Source organism: Chlorocebus sabaeus, chromosome 25 (assembly GCF_047675955.1).
Source record: "Chlorocebus sabaeus isolate Y175 chromosome 25, mChlSab1.0.hap1, whole genome shotgun sequence".
NCBI lineage: Eukaryota > Metazoa > Chordata > Mammalia > Primates > Cercopithecidae > Chlorocebus > Chlorocebus sabaeus.
In genome coordinates this window covers 71,162,985-71,189,970 of record NC_132928.1, presented here as the reverse complement: position 1 = coordinate 71,189,970, position 26,986 = coordinate 71,162,985, and the positions used below count along the sequence as shown (strand labels likewise).

Below are 26,986 nucleotides of genomic sequence, written 5' to 3'. Positions count from 1 at the left end.
ATTTTAAAGTTGAGATTTTTGTAAATTATCTGGCTTTTTCTTGTTGTCAGGCTGTGAGCAGGACACTGTGGATTTCTACATCTGAATTGGAGGCATCACTTGTCAGTGTTTAGTTTTGAAGAGAAAAACGATAGGACTAAAATTTCTTTCTTGAATGTTTGTAGAATTCTTTCCTATAGTCTGAAATTTAAAAGAAGTTAGTGGACTATGATTAGGTGTGGTTCTCTTAAGTTTTCTGGAGCACCATGCCCATTTTCACTTTTCACATTGAAGACTCTATCTAGAAGAAAAGTTTCCCTCTTATGTTTTGATTAATGACATTGTCGATTCTATTCACATAATATGATTTAATTTTTCACAGACTTTAACTTTTGGCTGTTTTTCGTGTCTCTCATTTCTTTTTCATCATTTTCCTCTCCTTATATTTTTCCTTTGAGTTCTGGTACAGTTCTAGAGTTTCTCATTTCAAGAATGATGAAACTAACAAATATTTATTGAGAAGTTATTGTGTACTAGGAATTCTACTAGTTTATGTATATACTAGTTGTAAAATATGATTTATAAAATATAAATTATCATTTAAAATAGTTTGATAATAAATTATAGTAACATAAATAACATAAATGTTATATATTATTGAAATGTGTTAAAATAATATATAATTATATATAATATATAAGTATAAATAATAAATACAGATTAAAATGTATTTATTGTTACAGTAAGAACTCTTAACATGAAATCTATCCTTTTAACTTTTTGTGTGCAATTCAGTATTGTTATCTACAGGCATAATGTTGTATAGCAGATCTCCAGAATTTTTTTTGCACTATTATATATATTTTATATAATTTGCTTCACATAGCATAATTGTGAGACAAGTACTATTGTTATCCTAATTTTACAATGATAAATTTTATTTTCTGCATTGTTTGCTATTTGGTCTACTACTAAATTGCAGTTTGAAATTTGGCATTCATATTATTCGACCTTCATAATTGGTTGCTTAGCTTTAAAGTTGAGACTTGAAATCAGATATTTTCTAAACATTTCTTCTTTTTGATGTAAATATGCTTTAGAAAGCTTCTGTAAGTGGTCCCTTTAAAGAGATTATCTCATTTTCAGAATGCTTTCTGTCATGTGTTTTTTTCTCATTTCGCAGTGAGAGTGTGTCTTTGGTCACCTAGTATCGTCTTTGTTAGTTCACAGACCTGTTTTGTGTTCGGCCTATAGAATGTTTAAATTTTTTTTCCAGCCAATATTTAATATTAGGACAGTCAGTGTAAAAATACGATTCTCCTACTTCTCTTAAACAATGTGAAGATCTGGCAACACTGGGCTGACCTTCCCATTTGGTAACAACCTGCTGACACTGAATAGTAACTCATAGCTACCACAAGCTCACGGGTCTCATCATGTCCTATATTCTTTTAGGCCTGACCCACATGTCACTTGGCTGCCCACATTGATGTTAGACTTCATGACTTCTGTCTTATAGTCAAGAAAGAATTGAACTAGTTTCTGTTAGGGAATTGTAAGACTCCTTGGCTAGATCTTTTTCAGAAGTACCTCATATCTGAAACACAGGAAGAGAGGAAAATGAAACAAAGCATGTTTCAGTAATACACTGCTAGTTCAGAGATGATTTTCCCATGGAAAATGTCTTATTGATGGAGTTTTGGGCAGTTATATCAGGAAGCTCATCACAGGCAATAGATATGAATGAAATGCCTGGGACAGTAGTTATCTCTGTTTTACTCTCCTGGCCCTAATTTCTGCATCCATGACCTGATTGAATAAATCCTGCTGCCTCTGCAACAGCAGGAGTTGCTGCAGACTGCCCATCCACAGACGTGCAAGGCCAAGTGATAAAATGTCTGTTAACCCCTTGGTCTATACTCACTGCCAGCCCTTCCGCCTCTCATTTAGGTGATGTTAGCAGAGGTCTTTTCCTATTTACTTCCTCAGTACACTGCTGCCTTTCAAATGGAGAGAGGAGTTGGAGTCAGACCTTACAATCTTCTTTCATTCTAGACCCATCTGTAATACAAGGTCTGGCATAAATTCCTCAGGGTCTATGACTTGTGCACAAGTAACTTGCTCTGGTTCCCAATGTGGGTTCAGGCTTTTCTCTTTTTGAATATTTTATTGGACACTTAATGAGCTCTAGGAAGAGGGAGATCTAGTTCCTGGTGTTCTTGATACCATTTGGACTGGGACCCCACCACACTTTACCCTTCTTGGCAACCCTGAATAGCAAACAGCATCTGATGTAAATATCATTATATCAGTGGAAGTGATATAATGGAAGTGGAAACATGCAAGCTCTCTGTAACTGATGCAGAAGCTGAAAAGTTCGTATTCTGTGATAGTCAACACATATTTATTGTTCAGCAATGGCTCTGCCGGGTACTGTAGAGATACGGGAGGAGGAAAAGACAGTCCTTTCTCAGGAACTTAACATGCATTTGACAAATGCTGAACACCCACAATTATCATCAGTTCAGATACTCTCAAAAGTAACGTGCATTCATGGATTGTTACACAACTTTTTCTTGCAAAATTCTTAAAGGCTTTTAGAAACTACTGAAGAATCTGGTATTCAAAAAATAGAGTATCTTGCGTTTTTACCTAGTTGCTGGACAGATACAGTTATTCCCTTACCTCCCCAAATGTGGCTCCATTTTCATATCCGACATTGCTAATTGATCACAGCATTTTTTTCTAACTGAGGTCTGTAGTACCTCGGGCTGCCCAGGAAATATTACAGTCAGCCAGTGCCAACTGATCAGAGCCAGCCCAAGAGATAAACTCTATTCTCTATCCTGGGCTGAGACTTTTATTTCTGTTTTCTATTCAGTTTATGGCTTGTTATAGGTGTAAGTAATTGTTGAATCAGAGTAAACAGATTCCATTTTAAAAGCACGTTGTTAACTCTGTGATGGAAAGAAACACTTCAAGGATTCTGGGGTTTACTTAGGTGTTGAAACAGGCTTTTGACCAATTGAAACTGGGGTACTTTGGGAAGGTTTATTTCATCTCAGGGAGGTATTGACTTCCCTTGCTCAGCATAGAACAAAGATCACTTGCAATAAATAGTATAGTCTGTTGTAATAAAAAAAAAAAAAAAACCTTAATGTTCTAACCATGTTTTGAAACACCTTTTGGTAAAAATAGAGCAATTTGAATTTCTCCCTTCTCATTTGTAAGTCCTGAGTTTTCTAATGGTCTCAGACTGACTCTCTGCTTTAAGATGCAGCACCTATTAAATGCTGTGAATTGAATGAATGTGGTTAGCAAATTGTCAAGAGGGTCCTCAGGAAACAAGAAAAGCTCACCCATCTTCAATCTAACTCCCACTTACCCAAAGCTGTGATTCTACTTGTTTAACGATGCTTTTGTTTATACCTTTTATGCTTACTCTTTGCATTGCTGGAATTGATTTTTTTTTTTCCTTTCATCTCTAGTGTGTCGTGATGGATTGATGGATCCTTGTGAACCATTTCAGCATGTCAGCTGCCTTACTAGAGATATAGTTTTCCACATGGGTCATGCTATATATGTTTATTTCTTTAATTTTTATTATTATCACTTGGTAGAAGCAGATTCAGAGATCATGAGTTAATTTTGTCCTCTGGAATATTAATTAGGAAAAGATAATTTGATTCCTCTTTTAATTTCATATTCTCTTTGACTTGTCCAAGATGGTACCAAGTAACATATAAATGGACTCCCTCATTGACTTAAATAGTATTCAACAGTGATATACAGAAACAACCAGAATATTTGCTCCTTGGAGAAATAGTTCAGTAGTTAATTAACTGGGGTTTCTGTGTCTGGATAAACTATGATTTCTATTTTTTATTATCCTTTACAAAGAGATTCTTTTTTATTGATGGCAAGGGGATCCAGAGGTGGAAGCACATTATTATAATTTAATGTTTCCCACGTATCCTTAACAACTGCTTGCGGGAGAGTTTTTCCCATATTTCTTCTGGGTCCTACAGAATTGCAGCCTAACATCGTGCTACTTTACAGGCACTCAGGATTTAAAATCTAATTGTAAATGTAAAACAGACTCACAGTTCTAGATATTATTTAATGCTGAAGTGGACCTGAGATGCCTCCTAGTCCAGTTCCTTCATTTGATTATTTAAAATGAGAAAATGAACAGCCAAAGAGAGTTTTAAGTAATTTACTCCACATCATACACCCCAGATCCCAGATCTGTATCTTTTCAGTCTTCCTTTTGTGGCATCCTCACTACCACACTTGAAGTGTAAATATGTTTGTCTAGTTGAAAGAACAAGTCACAGCATATAAGATCGTTACAGATCGATGGTTCTTTAATCTACAAAATAATTTCCCAAGCGTCTTCTCATTTACCCCTTACTATATCTCCATGTAATCCATAAGGAAGATATCAACATTCGTATTTTCCAGTGGTGAACCTGAAACACACAATACTCATTTGCCTAAGGGTACATGACTAATTCACATTGTTTTTTCCATTGTAAAATGGATTAGTAGTACCTACTGCCTGTGGATGTTGTAACAAGCAAAGCAAATCAAATCAATAATGTCTATAAAGTGCCTGGCTAAAGGTTCCAGTTAAGTGGTGTGGGAGGCTGAATTCTAAGATGGCCCCAAGACTCCTATCCCCTGGCATACATGCCTTGTACAATTTCCTCCCCTTGAGTGTGGGCAGACCTGTGAAGGGGATGGGATGTCAGTCCTGTGATTAGGTTACATTATCTGGCAAACTTGAGATTTTGCAGATGTAGTTATGGTCCCTAATCATGTAACTTTAACTTAAATTAAAATTTAACTTAAAAGGGTGATTGCCGGGCACAGTTGCTCACGCCTGTAATCCCAGCACTTTGGGAGGCTGAGGCGGGTGGATCATGAGGTCAGGAGTTCGAGACCAGCCTGACCAACGTGGTGAAACCCCGTCTCTACTAAAAATATAAAAATTAGCCGGGCATGGTGGCGTGCACCTGTAATCCCAGCTACTTGGGAGGCTGAGGCAGGAGAATCACTTGAACCTGGGAGGCAGAGAGGTTGCAGTGAGCCAAGATCATACCACTGCACTCCAGCCTGGGCAACAGAGCAAGACTCTGTCTCAAAAAAATGGGACTGACCTAATCGGAAGAGCCTTTAAAAGGGACTCCAGAGGGCAGGGACAGAAAAAGCAGTAGAGACCGTCCCTTACTGGCCTGGAAGAAGTAAACAGCCAGGTTATTAACTGCTCATGGAGGTAGCAACATGGCAAAGACCTGGGGGCAGCCTCTAGGAGCTAGAACAGGTCCCAGTAGACAGCCGTCCAGGAAACGGGGACTGCAATGCGACAGCCAGAGGGAACTGAGCTCTGCCCACCACCAATGAGTGTGGAAGAGGACCCTGAGTGGAGATAAGATCAGAGGTCCAGCCAACACTGACATTTCAGTCTGGAAGACCCTGGGCAGAGGACCCAGCCACACTCTGCTCAAGCACCTGACCTAGGAAACTGTATCATACATTTGTGTTATTTTAAACTGCTAAGTTTGTGGTAATTTGTTACATGGCAATAGAAAGCTAATACCAACGATAACTATTATTAGCATAAATAGTTGGTGGTTATGATGACTGTAACCACAGTGCTAATAATGCTAATAGTAGTAAATTTGTAAGTAAAACCTAAGTTTTAACTCACTTTTACTTATATCAGACTTCACATTTTACTTTATGGCTAGAATTGTATCATTTCTAGCTGCAAGAGACCGGGAGTAATAAGTCTTTTGGCTGTCTGCACAAATTGCGAGGAAGCATCTACCGCTGAGGATGAAGGGGAAACCGATCTCAGCCAGCCAGCTTGTGCTTTCTGCCATGCTTCCGTTCCTCCTGGTCAGCGAAAAAGTAGAATTGACCCTCAAACCCAGTTACTGCTGGATTATTATGACCCTCAAACTTGACGGTGTCAGCTGACACTGATTTGGGGAAAAATTAGGAAGAATATTGATGGCTCAGAATAGAATTGCAATTGTTGAGTGAAGTAAAATTTGGACTTGGGGGTTTTGGTAGTAATCCCCGAGAGCATGCCAGGGTCAAATCCAGGAAATGTAGTGACTGTTGGTGAGTGAGGGATACAGAGAGGAGAGGGTAAGTGGAAAACAGCATTCTAGGCCCAGAGTTTGAGCTGTCGTGACCCTAGTAATGATGGAAGACAAAACTTGTTTCAGTGACACCAGCCAAAGTTTATCTTCTCTCTTCCAGAATCCAGAGGACAGCATTGTCCTATTGATGTTCATCCAATCCTTGTTTTTTTCTGTATGTAATTAATTCTGTGTGAAAAATACAGATATGTACCACAATAACTAGTAAAGTAAAAGCCTCTGTTTCCTCATGTGTAAAATGGGCAATACTTTTACCTTCAGGGTGTTTTAAAAACTGCGTGTGGTCGTGAACGTTAAGCAGCAAGTCAGGTTTTCACTGCCAAATGCATGGGAGCTGTTGTGGTGGTTCTTCTTACTTGTGCACACTTTTCATTGCTCCTTGAAGTCACAGACTCTGGTTTATATATGCTTCTTTTTATGTCCTATTAGTGTGTCACATAAAAGGTATGCTATAAAAAATCTTGGATTGAATAATTACAGATACCTTGCAAAAGGGCAATGAGAAGGAAAGTAAATGTTAATGTTTTCCCTGAAGTACACATATTTCTGTGTGTGTGTGTGCGTGTGTGTGCATCTCTATATATTTATCCATGTAGATATAGATGGACTTGGATACATGGGACCCGTTATTCTGTCTTGCTGGGTGACAATCTCATTTTTCTTCAGTACTTATCTCTAAAAGTGAAATACTGTCTTGATTCATAAACATACCATGTTTTTCACCAAAGTGAAAAAACAGTATGAAATAAGAAGAATCTACTCGTAGCAGATAGTGAAGTCTGACTTGCCATATGTGTTCACATAATTGTTCATTTATTTATGGGACACATATTGACCTATAATTTAGGGTCAGTGCGAGGCAGCGGGGAGCCCCTCCCGGGGTGCTCAAGGTCCACAAGGAATATGGAGAAGAGCTGCTACAGGGGGACACTCTAGGGGTTGGGGGATGCCAGAGCCTAGAAGGTGTCCATTGCACACTCACACGTGCTGGCCACATGACACTCCGCAGGCCATGTGTGAAGTTAGAAGAATGAGCACAGTTCAAGGACTGGGTGACACATCTTTCACTACTAAATTTCGGGAACTTTATGGGCCCAGCGCTCCTTTTACTTAAAGATGGGATTCATGTCAAAAATAGACCTAGAAATAGAACTTATACAGAGTCAAAATGGTACAATCTCGTTCTTATTTTAGGATGTATAAAATCCTCAATCTCAAAAATGCCCTTATGTTTAATGCGATAAAAAAAATCAGTTTCTTTAAAAAGAAAGTATTTAGGCCTGATATGAAAGGCATAGCAAAGTGAGAATTTGGCCTGTTGATATTCACTTTATAACCAAACCCTTAGTTAGTCTGTCCCATAAATTCCAACATAAGAGGTGTCTAAAATTTCTAAGGAAAAAAATGCTAGAATTCAGACTGTGTTCACAGTGTGCTTTTGTGCAAAGCTGAACTGCCCTATGCATTCTCATCAGATAATTCCCAAATGCATGTGACATCTGCCACAGAATTGTAGGACTATTAGACAGTTTTATTACTACCTCATAAAAATATTTCAAACCCTGTGGGAGTTTTACGAAACCAGCACTCATCAGTCCTTATCATTCCCAATTTTGAGACCCATGAGATGCGTCTCAGAGCAATTAGAGATGTTAATTTTGAAGCAAACTGTTACATGATAAATGCTTCATTATCTGTAGGCAATAGACCATTTAAAACTTTATCTCTTTCCAAAATCTTTATATCTTTAGATATACATTTGTAAATTTTAAATCTTTATACAATTGATCCCTTCTTCCTCTGAGCCATTGCTCTACGTGTGTTTCAACAAGCACTGAAATAGGCAGGTAGCTCAATAGATTTCCAAATACTGTTGTGTGGATGGATGCATAAATGGATCAAACAGTGTATAATGCTGGAAACTTGTAAGTTACAGTGATTATTAAAACATCCTAACCTTTTTTTTTTAATGAAAAGTGGTGGGATGTCTACATATTTTTTACAGTTAGCTATATACACATTTAAGGTGGTAGGGTACATGGAGCACTGAATTCAGAGCTATGGAGGCTGGTACTAGTCTTACCACCTTGGGCAAGTCTCTTTCTTCCTGTCTCCTTGCTTGATCAATAACTTGAAGTGAGACCATCTCAGTTATGAGGTTCCTTCCAACTCTAAAGTAATCTTTCTTGAAGATGGTGGGTTTCGAAAAATGGCACATGAAGGGATAACTCTGCACATGAAGGGATAACCCGTGATGTTGATAATCAAGTAATCTCTCTTGTCCTTGTTTCCTTGAGAAATCAACCTCCAATCTGAGGGGGTGTGTGTGTGTGTGTGTGTGTGTGTGTGTGTATTTATGTATGTATACATCTGCATCGGTTGAAAAAGTAAACAGTTAACTTGGAGAATGAGGGTGTTTCCAGGAGAGACCCTCAGAAGATCCAGGTGGTTCGCTTTGTTACCATATGTCGAAACTCAGGGAAGGTCAGTTTTTTTTCTGAGAAAAAGTTATGTGGAAGTTTGAGGTTGGGCAAGAAAACATGAAAATTGGCACCTGGAATATGGACTCCTTAACACCTTTTATCTCACCCTTTTCTTGGAAGAATAAGTGTGCCCCGCTGGCATCACTTTGCTTTTTATTGTTGAAGGACATAAACTTCTTTCTTCCTGCCCCTGTGGCCACATTGCCATTTACTCCTGTTCAACAATTTACCCCAAAGCTATTGGTTATCCTTAAAAGAAATTATATGTAATGGAAGAATGAATACAGACTTCTACTGATACAGGACAGAAACCAGAAAGACTGTAACAGCTGTCCTTGGTGTTTTTGTTGAAAATGTTTGATTAAATATTAAAGTAGAGAGAAAATGAGAGGAGATTTAGGCAAGGAGTATTGAGGGAATAAAAGTAGACAAACTCAATTATCAAAATATATTTAGAACCTGGACTTAATTTATTGTCAGCAAAGAACATCCATCATGGGTACCCTTTCTTTTCCAATTAATAAAAACCTAACACTGACATTCAACTTTTCTGGGGTTAAGACTGTTTTAAATCTCATTAAGAAAGGTGTTGTCATCCCCTTTTTACAGATAGGAAGCTGAACCACCCAGAAGTTAAATGCCTTCCACAGAACAATTCATTTCAACAATGAGTGAGCCTGGAACCAACTTCTGCCAACACTTGTTCCCTTGACCTTTTCTCTGATCCATGTCATGAGAATTATTTATAGGGTCGTAGTTACTCATTCCTCATAAGAATTTCTTCCAGGGTATGCATACGTATGGGCTACATGTGAGAGAAAAGGTTGCACCTTCACAAAATCATGAATTAAATACACAGCGCTGGTTACTGTAGATGAATCAATGACCAGAAATAGAAGTTAGCAGGTTCTTCTCCTTTGGAACACGTTTTGTGTAATGGTCAAGTATGAAATGAAATAAGAGAAGCCCTACGTGGATGGACAGAGTAGGGTGGAGTCGATGTGAGGATGGAAGAGCCAGCCCTATCCGCCCTGCTTGGCGCTTCCAGAAGCCCCTGCAGTGGAAGGACCATGTTCTGCATTTCTTGTGTGCAGGGATCCACTTAAATGCCATTCCCTTGACTCATGTGAGCCTCTGCTTCCTGCTCTGTGGCCCCTCGTGTGCTCTGTGAGCAGCTCATTGTCCCCTCATCTGTCATACTTGACTGCAGTTGCCCATGTGTCTTTCCTTTCCAAGACTCTCTCTGTCCTGTTCACGGTTATGCTTCTGGGTACCCGGCACATTGTAGGAATGAATGAATGTTTGGTGCGTGGACTCTTTTGAAAGCATAAAACTCAAGTTTCAGAATAACTTTCCTGTTGCTGGGGATACTGTTTGAAGGAATAATGAGAAGCACGTTGTCAAGAGATTGCCTTTTCTCTGATAATCACGTCACTTCCACAGCATTTCACTGCCTGATCCACATTTGATGTAAGCTACTCAATTCCTTCATCTTCTTTTCTTGCTGAAAATTCTTGTCCATGTGAGTCATTATGAAAGCCTAAACCTTGTAGTCATCCTCACAAGGATATGTCAGTGTGCTAATATTTGTGCCAGGTACCGGGGAAAGAAACATGCAAGGCTGCCCTTTGTTGGGAGGTCCAGTGTCTAATGGGGAGGCAGACAAGTAAACAGTGGGACTCAGTGAGAGGTGCCTAAGGTATCGGGGGGACAGCCACACATATGAGATGCTGCTTCAGGGATGGTGATGCCAGTAGCATCTTGAAGGGGATTGTGCCATCAGGTTGCACCAGAATGTCTTTTCTAACATGGATAAAGTTGCCAGCTGCCTTTGAGTTTGAGCTAACAAGTCTTATTGCAGGTCGTCTTCATACCAAACATAATAAAAGAACATAGTAAAAGTGTTTGCATTATTAGTTCAGTGAAACATGCTGAAGATCTGCTCTGTCCTTGTGACTTAGCAGATGTGTATGCACAACTCCTGTGAGCAGGTGCTCTCTGATGAGGGGCAGAGCCCAGCTATGCCCCTGAAAAACAAAGGAGATATCTTAAATGCTACCCTAGGGATGTTTAAAGGTGATTTTGATGCACAGAGGAGGAAGATTCCGTTCTGCCTGGGAAGTCAGAGGAGGCAGCACTGAGCAGGTGGAACTTCTTATACTGGGCACTGAAGCATGGGTAGGAGTTCACCAGGTAGAGGGGAATGGAATGGAATGGAATGGAATGGAATGGAATGGAATGGAATGGAATGGAATGGAATGGAACAGAACGGAACGGAGTCAGGGCAGAAGAGCCCTCTGTGCAGATGGAACCATGTGGGCAAAGGCAGGAGGGCAGGGAACAATTTATCTTTCGGGTTTGCTGCTGTGTATATCTAAATGTGAGGAAGGATGCTGAAAAGGTGGGCTTATGCAGCTGCCTATGGAGTAGATTTCATTTGGTAGGTAATGAGGAATCATTAAAGGTACTGAGTAAAGGGCACAGACATGATCCGATTAGGGTTTGGGGGAGGGGAACCACTCTGTCACTATACAAAGGATAGAGCGTGGGATCTGTGGGGTGGGGTTGAGTGTGGACACTGAAGGGTGAGTCCCCATTAGGAAGCATTAACGGTAGTCCTGGAACAAGACAGTGGAGGCCTTAACCAGACAGGATGCAATGGAAAGAAGAAGCAGATTAGAGTGGCACTGAAAAGGTGTATTGATGGCACATAAGGATCAGGAGACTGTGAAGACGATGGGAAAGAAACAGCTCTCAGGTGTCCTTCATCAGGTGGGGGTGCATTGACCCCTCCCATGTCAAAAACTTAAAACAAATCACCTGCGTTACAGAAACGCACCCTCACAACAACCATTGAGTAGGTATTGTTTTTCCTTGTTAAAGAAGAGGAACCCAGTGGTCAGAGATGTCTAGTAACTTAGCCAAGGTCACACAGCTCATGGCAGGACCTCCACTCATGGGAGGTACCCAGCTTGACAGAGACTACTGAGTCATTCACTGATGACCAGGAGTGAATTGTGGAGCTCAGACCTTCAAAAAGCTGGGATGGCACTGAAAGAAAAATGAGGGATAGTGTATGCCATAGACTGAATGTGTCCCTCAAAATTCGTGTTGAAACTTAATCCCCAATGTAATGGTATCGGAGGTGAGGGCTTTGTGAGGTAATTACAGGTATTGAGGGAGGAATCTTCATGAATCAGATTAGTGTCCTTGTAAAAGAGGCCCTAGAGTGCTCTCCTGTATCTTGTACCATGTGAGAACACAACAAAAAGGCATCATCTAGGAATCAGGAAGCAGGGCCTCCCCAGACAACAAACCTTCTCCTTCCTGCACCTTGGGCTTTCAGCCCCCAGAACTGTGAGAAGTACATTTCTGTGGTTTATAAGCCACCTAGTCTATGATATTTTGTTATATCAGCCCAATCAGACTAAGAGAGTGCAGTAGCTTTCAAGGGCAACTGGATCAAGGGGAAGAAGGACTTTTTTTATTTGTTAAAGATGTCAGCAACTGGCTGGGTGTGGTGGCTCACACCTGTAATCCCAACACTTTGTGAGGCAGAGGCAGGCAGAACACCTGAGGTCAGGAGTTCGAGACCAGCCTGACCAACATGGTGAAACCCCATCTTTACTATAATAAAAAATTAGCTGGGTGTGGTGGTGTGCGCCTGTAATCCCAGCTACTAGGGAAGCTGAGGTGCTTGAACCCGGCAGGTAGAGGTTGCAGTCAGCCGAGATTGCATGACTGCACTCTAGCCTGGGTGATAGAGAGTGATTCCGTCTCAAAAAAAAAAAAAAAAAAGATGTCAACAACTTAAGCATTTTTATAGGTAGGGCAGAGGGGACCAATGAAAAGAGAGTAGGACATCCTAGCGTGAGGGGAGGGTTGGGCTCAGGAAGGAGGAAGTACACCTCTCCCTTGGACACTGGAAGGGAAGGCGTTGCTGATGAAAACTCCAAAGAAAGAAGAGGTCCATGCAGAATGCCTCATCACTGGGTTTGAGCTTTTCAGCAACATTGGTGGGAAATAATGAATGCAGACATGGTACCTTAGGGCGCTGGAAAAGGCACTGCACCCGACCCTCTGGGAAGCTGATCTGAAAGGCATGCAGGGCATCCCGGTGTGGGGTGCTGTGTGGGGAGTGCGTCTGGAGGCAGTGAGTCTTACTTCCTGACTTTGTAGCCCTGCGGCTCAGCACCCTCAGCGAGAGTCAGCTCCCTGCAATTTGCTTTCCAGGTACTGCTTTAGGGTGTTTAGACTTCCACAATGGGGAAGATAAAATAAATACATTTTAATTTCTAGGAAAATGAAGCATGCAAAAATAAAATCACTTGCTCTATCCACTGTATCATTTGCTTTTCCAGCCTATTTTAGCAGTTACAGAGGATAACTGCTAAGCACACTTGACTCATTCATTTGTAGATTTCATTGTAAGCACAATTAACCCATCCTTAAAAAAAAATCTTGAGAGAAAAGTATTTCAGTTCTTGACTAAATTCAGCTTTCGGAAGGCATCAGTGATTCCGCTAATGGTGACTGAGAAGGTTAAATGTGTAGATGTTTTCTTCTTGGTGTGTGAGAGACGTGTGTGTTGGTGGGAGCAGCAGGTGTGTGTGGAAGGAGAGCCGGAGTCCCAGGCCACCACACTGCTTGGAGTGGTAACATGTATTTCCCATGTTCTGCTCTGCCAGGCTGAGTACAGTGTGTTGATAACTGACATCTATGCTTCCATCAAATTAAACCTGAAGTGCCTGTCTCTTTTCATTTCAAATAACTTTGCTCTTTCCTCAGGTGACTATCTTTAATCTTTGTTAGAAATGCTTGTTCCCTGGTGCCACAAAGAAATAGCACTCAAATGTAAATTTAATTATCTCAGCAAGGCCATTTTTGCTTTCTGCAGAAAGGGTGCCCCACACAGACGGAACAATGGCAAGAGCACACTTGAACAAAGGAAAAGCAGACATATTTATCCCTTATGCATTTGGGTCGTCCTTACTGCTGTGTCCAGCATCCATTGGCTGGAGTTGGACCTCACAGTCTTAAACTGATACCCTATTTGCTAATAGCTTAACATTTTCCTAAATAGGTAAGTGCAAGGGAGAACAAAGAAGAAGAGGAAGTTGCTCACAAAAGGTTTAAGGAAGCAATAACATTTCCAAACAGGGAAGCGGCATAAGCTATGAGCTAAGTCTTGCCTGGGCCTGTCCAGACGTGCCTGAGTAAGCCAAAGCAACTAACTGGGCTAAAGTGTACAAACTGATAGTTGATAGGAGGCTTTAGAGTAAGAAGCTATTATTCCTAGTGTGTATTATTTTATTTTTAAACCAAGATGAGCTTTAAAGAGGAACTTTTCTACTTTCTACAATCTTTATCAAGTTTTCAGTTCGTTAGTCTATTTAATCTCTTATGTCATTTTTACACTTCTTATGCCATTTAGACCATCAATTCATAAACACTGAGAAATGCAATTATTATAATTGTTATTAATTATATTGAATTCAGAGGAGTGACACATGTTTAATATTACATTCTATAAAAAATTATAAGCTTAATTTCAGGAAGGATTCAGTTTTATTCATATAAGTATGTACTATTAGTCAAAAAGTCCCTTATCAAACTCAATGTTTATAAACCACCAGGCGAGTTTTTTTGTGTGCCCACCGGATGCTTATATGCCCACGGGCAGGAATGGTCACAGGAATAACTCGTCCATCCAGCTGGAACTTGGGGATGTTTCTAAATGTTTGAGAGAGATCCTGCTATCCATGCAGCCGTGGAGGGACTTGGCTAACTGACATCTTTTCTTTAGGAACCGTGGAGCATGCAACACATCCCGGCCCTGTTTTCAGCCTTCTGTGGCCTCTTGGTCGCCCTTTCCTACCATCTGAGCCGGCAGAGCAGTGACCCATCTGTACTCATGTGAGTGGTCTATGCCTGCACTCTCTCATCACTGAGCTGGGGGCATGGTTCTTGCAGCTTTGCTCTGTGACTGAGGTGGGGAGACAGCAATTCACTACCCATTGTGATTTGATTCTCATTATTAAACTAGCTGGTCACTCACTAGAGGAGGGGAGGAGAAATACAGGACTAGCCAGAAACTAATAATAATTAAAAGTGAACATCTAGCAAACATTTTAGCTTTGCTCTTTTGATTTTGGAGTAAAATGCACAGTGGCGGGAACAGAAGGCCGATAACACCCAAGCCCTGTTGTGACTCCCTTGGGTGAGTTGGATGAGAAGCTACCACCTCAACAATACCCTCTCTAGATCCATGAAGCTGCATCCCTGCCTTTAGTCTAGACAGTTACCCTGGGGAGACTAAACCAGCACCTCTGAAAGGAAAGATTTTGTTTGATATTATTGTTTTGTTGTTGTTGTTTTTCTCAATGTGGCCAATGCTTTCTGGATTTAAAGTGAGATTTGCACCAAAGTGTTAACATGTATTTAATGTAATCCTTAGTAATGTGAAAGTATACATTACAATCTTCCCTTTAATCGTTATCTTTAAGTCTTTGGTAACGTGTACTCTGGCACTGGATATCTTTCATGTGATGCCACAGTGGGTTTCAGATATTGATAGTAGTATCTTATGTAATTTGTTTAAATTTATGAAAGATTTTAACTTAAGATAACCATAACTCTTTGAGGACCATGGACACCATAATTTTAGGCTATTAGGTTCAGCAGTATGAAAGGCATGAAAAATGGGGAAAGAAAAGTTAAACATGGTTCACACAATTTTTAGTGTCAATTGTATTAGTGCAGTGTTCACTTTCTGCTGCTAATTGTGAAGATGAGGGCCTAGTGGGCTGGCAGAGATGGAGGACCTTCCCCGTGTCCCACTGCTGACAGCAGAGGGCAATGATACTGCTAAGGTACTTGACTGCTGTCATTAGGATAAAATTTACAAATCAAAACGCTATCTTTATGATCACTTGAACATGTCCCTCTTTTTATTATAAATTTTTTAATGAAGAGAGCACTTGTTTTTATCATGTGTGGGTGTGAGATCTAAGGTGAAGTTATTTACCAAAAACACTGTCCCAGGAACATCTTTGATAAAGTAAAACCCATGTGTGTTTCCACTTTCAGGTCCTTCATCCAATGCAGACTGTTGCCTAAATTTTTACATCAAAATCTGGAAGAGTCAGCTGCTGACCCTCTCCCCAAGAAGATGAAAGATTCAGTGGTGAGACATTTGCATTGTGTCATGTAGTATTGGAGGGCCTCACCTTTCTGCAGAGATCAGTGGAGCTCTAGGCAGGTGGACAGGAGAAGGACTAGGACAGAAAGAGACACCTTGCTTGGTAACTGGCACACTGGGCTGTTGAGCTGCCTGCCAGGTGCAGCCCAGTTTGAAATGCTTGTTCTCCGGTGCCGTAAAGAAATAGCACTTGAACATAAATTTAATTTACTCAGCAAGGCCATTTTTATAGTTTCTGCAGAAAGGGTACACTCACCAGCAGTTTTGCCACGAGAGTACACCAAACAAAGGAGACAGGATCATTTATAACCCAAAGTGTCCACCCTACTGCTGTGTCTGGTTTCCATTGGCTGGAACAGGACCTCACATTCTGTATTTGTCCCGACTGGCTAGCAACTTAGAACTTTTTAAAAGAGGCAAAAGTAGAGGAGAATAAAGGAAGGTGGTAGTAACTTGTGGAATGCTGAGAAAGGTAAAAACACCTTCAAATAAGGAAGAAGAACAGGCTATAACCTAATGCTTGCTTGGACCAGTATAAGCCTCCAGGGCAAATATTTAGGCTAAACTGTGGGAGCTAAGAACATAAAGTACATTGATTTCTTTATCATGGCTAGCAGATATTTAAGAATGTTAGCATAGGTCTTTGAATACATTTTGCTTCTAAGAGAAGTTACTATTTATTCCTAATTAAATGGGGAGGAAAGTCTTTGAAGAGGAATCTTTATTTTTTACAAGCCCTTTAGAGCATCTTGATGGCGGTTGTTATGCACACATGGTGCGGGCGCTTAGGTGGCCCTCAGGTGGCTGCAGTTTGCCAGGATAGTCACATGAATCACATTCAGTCAGTTTTGCGTATTGCTGGCACCAAATAGCAGGTGGGCTCTGCACAAATGAAAGCTTGTCGATAAACATTTAGCCAACCTGCCCTCCTGATGTGGTCCACACACAGCTGTTCTCCACATCTCCCCTAAGCACCATGCTTAGTTCAGAGCACTCTTTCAAAGTTGATGTCTGCACAGCCATTGCTTGGGGCCCTTGAGCTTTAGACTTATGGCTGGGTCACAGAGAAGGGGGTAACCACACTGGGTTGAGCACAGGAGAAGAAAAGGAAGAAGGAGAGGAAGGAAGGAACAAGAGAATCCTACAGCTATAAAATAATGATGCCATTTCCTTGTTCACCAGGAAAAGGGCTCTGGGCAGCTTCAAAAATTCTTTTAGCAGATATAGTTTCTTTGGTATCAACTTACAAACATTCATACTTTGAAAAGCAATGCTCATTAATTGTGTAAGCTCTTATACATCTGAGTATTGAGCTTGGAGCCATCTAATGTCCTTGACTCACACTTTTCCTGGTTTTCTTAGGAATGACAGATAAAAGGAAAAGGGAATAGTCTGTTGATCCAGCCAGGACTGTGTCTCATTTGTCTTGATATCCACAGAGCCAGTGCCTGTTGTTACAGTGGGTGCTCAGTAGAGTTCATGGAATTTAGTTGAATTTAATTGCAGCCTGCCATTTCAAGACAATGTATGGGACTCACAGCCAACAGGATAGCCTTTAAAAAAATTCATACTCAGCTTTTGTGCCTTTGAGTGTGGTCACAATTCAAGCTAATGTATTAAGGCTTTTTTTTTCCACCACAAGGGAATAAAAGGACAAATCACTTAATATGAGTAAGGGCATAGTTCATGAATTTTAGGAGCAGAGATACATTTAAAAGCAGGTTAAAAGTTGAAGCAGCTGGGCCTGATGAGATGGCAGCTTAAAAAAAAGTGTTTGACGTAATCCTAGCATCCACAACCTGACCTCTAATATTTATACCGGGAGACTTACCGGGAGAAGGTCAAACGGACATTCCTACAGCATTTTCTGTAAAAGCCGTAGGGTGGCCCAGAGTCTACCCAAAACTCTCCCTGTGGATATCTGAGAAAAACTATGCCCTTCAGTCTTCCTTGATTTCATGACTAATGAAGGTGCATTTCTACTTTCTGATTTATTGCAGTTAAAAATAATGTAGGAATTACAAAGAAATTTGACCAGAAATTGGCCCAGCAGAGGTTGATAGTATTTCATTGGTATAATTAGATGTGATGGGCTGGGTGTTGCCTACCTTGGTTTTCATACCGTTTGAAATGCTTTGTACAGTGTGGAGCAATAACTTGTTAGGTGATTTAGTAAGATGTTTGTGTTCATTTCTCTGAAAAGTCTCTGGCCTAATTATAATATTTTAATGGGAATATCACATTCAGCTTTTAGAGTTTGATATATAATGCCTTCTGTGACACCGTACAGGCGTAAAATCCCCCTCCTCATTGTCTCTGATTTTCTTTCTCTGTACCTCTCTCCACCTTTTATTTTCTCTGTCTCGCTCTCTTTTCTTAAATTTTAGTTTGTGTGAGAACCCCTCAAGGAGCCTCATTAGATTTCAGTTTTCTAGCCCTCCCCCAACATTCTGATTCATCTGGCCTGTGAAAGGGTCTGAGGATCTTCATTTTAACAGGAATATTCACCCAGGTGGTTCTGTTTAGGCGATCCACAGGTTGTACTTCAAGAAACATTGATCTAGAAACAGAGATACACCAATGGGCCTATACATTTGAATATGAGCGAGATAAGTTATGCACACAAAGTTTATCACCAAAATTCATTACTTAATAAAGATATAACTTTCTGCTAGTGGTTTGCCTGGTTAGTCTTTTTCTATGTGTCTTATTAGCACAGACTCTAAGCTTTTAACTTTCACATCTTCGTCATTGTCCATACCCTTTTTACTATGCTTAGATTTGTTCCTTTCACTGTATCAATTTTCTTCAGTTCCTAGAAGCAAAAAAAAAAAAAAAAAAAAGCCTATTTAATTCTTATGTGTAAAATTCAGATAGTTTTTTCCCAAATCATTGGTTATAATATCTAGATTTTTCTGGTCCCATGCTGCTAGATGTGGAATGTTGGACCAGAGGTTCTTAAGCTTCCTTTGAGAGTTGGAGCATGAAGTACTATATAAAATGGCACAGTGAGTTTAAAATGTTCAGTATATGAAGAACTAATATATTTCTTAGTTAAACCTGCATGGATTTACCATAAGTTTATTTACCATAAATCCAAAAATTTATATATAAGTTTTACATTTTTTTCTCTTTGCAGCCTTACACAGGCCAGAACTTCTAAAACAATATTCAATAATATTAATAGTTTGCTCTCTACTTTATATATATAAAACATAAATTATATATTACATATAATATATAATTTATAATATATAAAATATATATTAAATATAAATATATATATAATTTTATATATAAGATAAATTAAATATAAATATATATTTATATCTATATCTTTATAAAGATATTTTATATAAGATAAATGTAAAGATATTTATATCTAAGATAAAGATACAAAATAATATTATATAATTATAAATATATATTTAATTTATATCTTAGATATGTAAAATAAAAAGCAAAATAGTAAAGAGCAAAGAGAAAGAGAAAAAATGCTGATTTATATGTGTATATAAAACTTTTCTATGCATACTATATAATCAACTATGATTAATAAAAGGATTCATAAATACAACCAGAGAAAATAAAATTTAGAAAAGCAAGAACTTTCTAACATACCAGAAATAACCTATGAAAATGTGATCCAACTCACAGTACCAACAAAATATCTGAATTGATAATGGAAATGATTTTAACAAGTAGTGTCACAAATAAAGTAAACTACAGCAGTTTATTAAAGTGTAAATGATGTTCTGAATAAGTAGAGATAGACATAACCTGATTTTGGATAGGAAGGCTGAGATTTATAAAATGCCAGTTCTTTCTAATGAATTTGTAGGTTTCATATAATTCAAAACAGTTCCAAAGACATTATATTCCCAACATTGAGAAATGATTCTAAAGTTCCTTTAGAAGAATAGCAGTTCATAGTTTTTAAAACCTTGAGAAAGAAGTGTAAGAAAAAGAAACTTAGCACGTTTAGATTTAAGAGTGAAGACTGGGCTGGGCACAGTGGCTCACACCTGTAATGCCAGCACTTTTGGAGGCTGAGGTGGGTGGATCACCTGAGGTCAGGAGTTTGAAACCAGCCTGGCCAACATGGTGAGACCCCATCTCCACTAAAAATACAAAATTAGCCAGCTGTGGTGGCACATGCCTATAGTCTCAGCTACTTGGGAGGCTGAGGCAGGAGAATCACTTGAACCTGAGAGGTGGAGGTTGCAGTGAGCCGACCTCCCATATGGGAGATTAGATACCTTTGAAGAGAGAATTAGTGAACTGAAAGATAAAGAGAAAAGAAAGTACCCAGAACGTAACACTAATTGACAAAAGAAAAAAAATCAAGAAATATGAAAGAGAAATGACTTGAAGGATAGAGTGAGAAAATCTAAAATATATCCAATCAGAATTCCTAGAAAAAGAGAGAGAGACTGAAGCATAATCAATATTTGATGAGATAATATCTGAAAGTTTACCAGAATTGATGAAAGACACTTATCTTGAGATTCAGGAATTTCTGTGAATCGCAAGTAGGATAAATTCAGAAGAAAGAATCCACACCAGACAAGCCATAGTGACAATGCAGCATGCCAAGCACACAGACCAACTCAAAGCAGGTAAACAGAATGAACAGATTACATGCAAATGAATGACAGGCTGCAAGGTCCTTTATCAAGAGCCCTCATGGAAGCCAGAAGACAGTTGTTGGATATACTTAATGATGTGTAAAGAAAGTAACTACCAAGCTAGAACTTTAATCCTAGTGAAAATATTTTTTAAGGATAAAGGCAAAATAAATTTTAGAAAAATAAAAGCTCAGAGGCCCTCATTACATCTAATTCTGAAGGTATTTTTCAGTAGAAAGTGATCTTGTGTTAAAAGTAATTTGAGGAGAAAAGAAAAAATATATAAAAAGAAAGTGATCTTGGATGGAAGATCTGAATTGCAAGTGAACAAAAAGAAAAGAAAGTGGCAGGCACATTGGCAAATCTGAATAAATAGTAACTGCATAAAACCATGATAAGGCTATATAGTTGGCTTTAAAAATGTAAGGTAGAATGAAAATACACGACTATAATAACACACAAGTTTGAACGAGAGGAGAAATGAACTTCGAGTCGTCAGAGGTCTTAGTAATGTCCAAGAGAAGAATAAAGATACAGAGTGAATGTCCCTAATCCAAAAATCCAAAACCTGAAATGCTTCAAAATCCAAAATATTTTGAGCACCAATGTGACACTCAAAGGAAGGTAGTGTTTTGCATTTCGGATTTTCGGATGCGGGCTGCTCAGCCCGTACCGTTAACTTTGGTCTGTGATATATTAGCTACGCATGTTAGAATGTTTTGTGTAACTACTAAAGGAAGAGAAACAAAGCATGTAGCTTCCAATTCCAAACAGAGGGAAAAATGGAAAACTAAAAAATAGAAGTTATTCACAAATAACAAAAGGAAATTGGACTACTATGTCATGCTATACTTAAAAGTCAATTCCATTCCAGGTAAATTATAAGCCTAAATATAAGAAAATAAAACCTGAAAGCACTTAGAGTCATAATAATGGAAACTACTTTTATGCTAGCAGTGTAGGAAATAATTTTTTAAAACAACACAAAAAGATTCAAATTAATTAAAATTATGACCTTTGACTTATTATTTTAAATTATACAGAAAAGAGACTAGTGTCTAGATGAATATAAAACTCCTCTAAATCAATAAGAAAACCAAATATCTCCACTGAAAATAGGCAGAAGACTTGTACATACACTTTACAAATAAGGAAATATAAATGGCCAAAAATCATGAATATATGGGCGACCTCATTAATAATCAGAAAACTCCAAATTAAAATCACACTGACTTACTATTTCAAAACTACCAAACAGAAAATGTAAACTTCTCACAATATTAAGTGTTGACAAGTGTAGAGCAAGGGAATTCTCATGTATTGCTGGTGGGAGTGTGAATTAGTATACACATTTTGGATAAAAGTTTGGTAACATAAAGTTTAAGACATGAATAGACTGCAGCCAGCAATTCTACTCCTAGGCACTTATTCTGGAGCAAATCTTGCCCATTTGCACCAAAACACGCATATAAAATTGTTCATGATAGCATCTGTTTATGAAAGTGCCAATTGAGCAGTCTATAGCAAAGGAAATGAACTTATTACAGCTAAATGCAATGCATGAGTGAATCTTAACCACATCATGTTGAGCAAAGGAAGCAAGACACAAAATAATGCATATAGTATGGTACAATATACTGAGTGAAAATGGGCAAAATGAAACAGCTTACAGTTGCATACCTAAGTCGTAAGTAGTGAAATCATTTTTTTTTTTAAGCAAGAAAATGATTTTCATCAGTCAGGATTGTTGATGAGAACCTCCAGAAGGCAAGAGAAGGATTTCTGATCAGATAGCCACATACAAGAAGCTTCTAGGATGCTGGAAATGTTAGACTTATTGAACTAGTTGGTGGTCATAGAGGTGTTCACTTTGTAATTATTAAATTGTACGTACTTATTATATGCACTTTATGGTTACCCGTGTCATATTTTAAAAGATTAAAATAAATTTTCAAAAAGATGTTAAATAAAGTTAAACTTTTATCCAAAATATACAGAGAAAATGATTTTTCAGACATAGGATCCATAAAAGAAATAACACACACACAATTACCCCGAGTTAGATTTAAGAACATAAAAATTTTAAACTTCTGTATGTAAAAAAAGGTGGCAAAATTTAAATAAGTTGGTACAGTACTTGTAGCAAAGTTAGCAAAGTTAAATATCTTTCTAATACCAACAACCCTTATAATTTGATTTTTAAAACCCTATAGGCAAATTATATGTGTATCATTTGTATATAGTTGTATACAAATATGTATATATCTGAGCTCCAAAATGAAGCCATTTGAAATTTTGTATAAAACTTAGGAATGAATTAAGTAAATGTATGAAATAATTACTGTTATGAATTTAAAAGTGCAAATTAAAATGAGATGGCATTTTTGTACACACCATTAGCACTGGAAAAATTAGTGATGTACAACTGTGTCAAGAGGGAATCTCTTCGATATCATTTGTGTTTATGTAAATTATTACAATCATCTGGAAAAGCATAATTTATCAAGGATTGTAAAATGCTTATAACCTACAATAGGGTAAATCTATTTACTAGAGTTTTTCTAGAAAATTAATTCAAAATATAAAAAAAATTCAGGGACGTAAAGATAATGATTTCAGCATAATTCATCATGGTAAACAATGGAAGGCAACCTGATAGTAGCAATCAAGGGATGTTTGCACTATGAGTCATTCAATTTCATTCACTAAATTAATGTTTTGAGTGATCATAATGGCATTGTACATGTATGACATCACAAGATGGTAAATTAGCCATTAAATGATATTAGTGAGGCTATACAATTATATATGTGTATACATATATATTGCTTACGAAAAAAGTACTGTAGAAAAGGTAGAAAATTATTTGCACACTAAGATTAGATACTTATAAAATATGCATAGAAATATTCATATACATAATGATTATAGCTAGAGCCTGGTTTAACATCCACAGGAAAAATACTGGCTTGGAAAACACAAAAATGCTAATACCGTTAATGTCAGGCTATAATGATTGTAAATGATTTTCCCTTCTCTTCTCTATGTTCTAGGGTGCTGCAATATTATTATGTTATTCTATAATGGGAAACTTAATTAATAATAAAAATTACAAAGACCTAAATTTGCATTTTGCTTCCATCTTGCAGTATATTCCCTTTCACACTCATTTTTGGAAGATCTAACACAGTACAATTCACTGTTAAGACATAGGACATTTATTGAAAGGAAACAGATTCTTAAACTCTTGTTTTTTAGATAAGTAATTTAACAGTCACAGATTTTTTTTTTAACCTTCAAGCATGTGAAGGAAGAGGGCAGTACCAGTAAATTCTCTTTTTATATTATAAAACTAAGATTAAAATAAAATATACCTACTTCAAAAAACCCACACATATTTATGTCTTATAGAAGGTGGAAAGGTATAATATACATTTAAATGAGCATAAAATTATTTAAGAAGAAAACCAACCAAAATTGCAAACTTTTTAGAGCATTAAAGGCTCCTTTCACAGGAGAGAGTAGCAGACTCTGAAGTTCAGGTGTGTTAAAAGATTCCTTTTAAAGATATTATTTTTATTTTGCTAAAAAGAGATTTTATTGTGTATATTTAAGGTATATAACACAATGTCATGAGGTACATATAGACAGTAAAATGGTTACTATAATGAAGTAAGTTAAAATATCCATCATCTCACATAGTTACCCATTTTTATGTTTTTGTGGCAAAGGCAGCTAAAATCTACTTATTTTGCAGGAATCCCAAATATAGTACAGTTTTATTAACTATAGTTCTCATGTACATTAGATTGCTGGAGTTTTTTATCCTACATATCTGCTACTTTATAACTCCTAACATACATGTCCCCATCTCTACCTACCCCTCGCCCATGTTAACTACTGTTTTATTCTCTGTCTCTGAATATTTGACTCTCTCTCTCTCTCTCTTTCTTTAGACTCTACATAAAAGTGAAATCATGCAGTATTTGTCTTTCTGTGTCTGGGTTATTTCACTTAGCAAAATGTGCTCCAGGTTCATCCATGTTGTGGCAAATGGCAGGATGTCTCGTTTTATAAAGGCTGAAGAATATTCCATTTACGTTTATATTAGAATTTCTTTATCCATCATGTATCTGTTGACAGACACTCAGGTTGTTTCCACCTCTTGGCTATTGTGAACAGTGCTGCAATACATGTGGTAGCACAGATATCTTTATGGCATGGTGATTTCATTTCCTTTGGGTATATGCCTAGAAGAGGGATTGCTGGGGCACATGGTAGTTCTGTTTTTAATACCTTTTTTTTTTAAATATAGAGATGGGTTCCGATTATGTTGCCCAGGCTGGTCTTGAACTCGCAACCTTAAGCAGTCTTCCCATCTCGGCCTCCCAAAGTGCTGGAATTACAGGCGCGAACCGACACACCTGGCCTATTTTTAAATTTCTTTAGAACCTCCATATTGTTTTCATAATGGGTTGCACCTATCTACATTCCCACCAAAAAATATATATATATATATTATTTTCCAGGATAAAATTTTTGGAGCAGAATAATATCTGCTTTTTGTGGCTTTGGGGAAAAACAACTGTTTCCTTTTGATTTTGCTGATGTTATTTTCAACAATATAGGAGAGCAGTCTAGTTTCATTAACTAGCATCAAGAGTAAAAAGCTCAGTAATTACCATTTGCCATCTGTATATCTCCTTCCATGAAGCGTCTGTTCAGAACCATGTGCAGCTGGAGATGTAGGAGGGTGTTGTTTGTTTATAGGTAAATGTCCTTGGTTGAATGTGGGTTTTATGAGTGGTAATTTTTTCCCCTAGTCTTTGGCTTGCCTTTTTGTAAGTGTCTTTCAAAGAGCAAAAGTTTTACATTTTTGTGATGTCCAATTTATTTAATTTTTTCTTTTACAGTTCAAACTTTTAGTGCTCCATTTAAGAAATCTTTGCCAAATCCAGGATCATTAGGATTTCCTCTTATGGTTGCTCTGAGCAGTGTGATGGTTTGTTAGGTTCATGATGTTGAGTAATTTCTGTAAGTGCAGCAAAGTCAGTGTCAAGGTGTTTTGGTTGTTTTATTTAATTTTATTTATTTATTTATTTATTTATTTATTTATTTATTTTGTAGATGGCTATTCCATTGTTCCAGCACCTTTCGTAGAAAAGATGTTCCTTTTCCTCATTTGGGGATTTGTCATCTCACCATTGCACTTTTGTTGAAAATCAGTTGATCATATATCTGTTGTGGCCTATTTCTGGACACTTTATTCTTTTCCATTGATCTAGATGTGTATTTGTACCAATACCATCAATGCCATAGTTACTGTAGCTTTGTAATAAACCTTGAAACCAGGTATTGTATGTCCTCCAACTTTTTCTTTTTCAAAGTCGTTTTAGCTATTCTAGGGTTTACTGCATTTCCATATACATTTTTAAATTAGCATGTCCATTTCTAAAAAAAATTTCTGCTGGAATTTTCATTACAATTGCATTGAATTTACCAATCAGTTTTGTGAGAATTGACTTATTAACAATACTGAATCTTCAAATCCAGGAATGCAGGATGTCTCCCCATTTATTTGTCTAGTTTCTGTGTTTAGTCTCTCTCATTTCTTTCCTGATGTTAGGTGGTTTCTGTCTTGCACATTTTTTTCTCAAATTTATCCCTAAGTATACTTTTAGTGCTATTATAAATAGTACTTTAAATTAAGTATGTGAAAAGATGTTCATCATTAGTCATTGGAAAAGGCAAATTAAAACCACAATTAGATACCACTCCATTAAGGTTTGTCAACCTCAGCACTGTTGACATTTTGAGCCTCAGAATATTTCCCTGGTTACAGGGAGGTGGGGGTTGTGGGGGGGCTGTCTTGTGCATTGTAGGGTGTTTGGCTGCATCCCTGGCCTGCAGCCACCAAATGGCAGTATTATCTCTTCCCTTCCTCAAATTGTAAAAACCAAAATGTCTCCAGATATTGCAAAATGTGCCCTAGGAGGCATACATTCACTAGTATGGTTAAAATTTAAAAAACTATTGACAAGACTAGGGAGCAACTGGAACTCACACACGCTGCTGTTGAGAATGTAAAAGAGTTACACCTACTTTGAAAACAGCTTGGCAGTTTCTTTTTTAAAATTTGCTTTTAATTGACAAAAATTGTACACATTTATGGGGGTATGCTGTGATGTTTTCATACATGTATGCATTGTGCAATGATGAAATTATGGTATTTAAAGTATCACCTCACTTATTTATCATTTCTTTGTGGTAAGAATATTGAGAATCCTCTCTTCTAGTTATTTTGAAATATACATTATGATATTGTTACTATTGTCTTCCTACTATCCTATAGAACAACAGAATTTATTCTTTCTAACTAGAATTTTATACTCATTGAACAATCTCTCCTCCCCCTTCCTTCTCCCCTCCCCAGCCTCTACAAACCACTATTCCACTCTGTACTTCTATGAGATTGGCTTTTTTAGATTCTACAAATAAGTGAACTCAGTGGTATTTGTCTTT

At 37.8% G+C, this 26,986-nt stretch overlaps 1 protein-coding gene across 1 annotated transcript in view; it reads left to right on the top strand.

The window, feature by feature from the left end:
* The window catches only part of PCNX2 (pecanex 2), a 312,991-nt gene that overhangs the window by 104,622 nt on the left and 181,383 nt on the right, over window positions 1–26,986 (top strand). Inside the window, exons 16-17 of the mRNA XM_007989814.3 lie at window positions 14,442–14,551; window positions 15,725–15,821. Of these exons, the coding sequence (XP_007988005.3) occupies window positions 14,442–14,551; window positions 15,725–15,821 (207 nt within the window). The remainder of the gene's footprint in view (window positions 1–14,441; window positions 14,552–15,724; window positions 15,822–26,986) is intronic.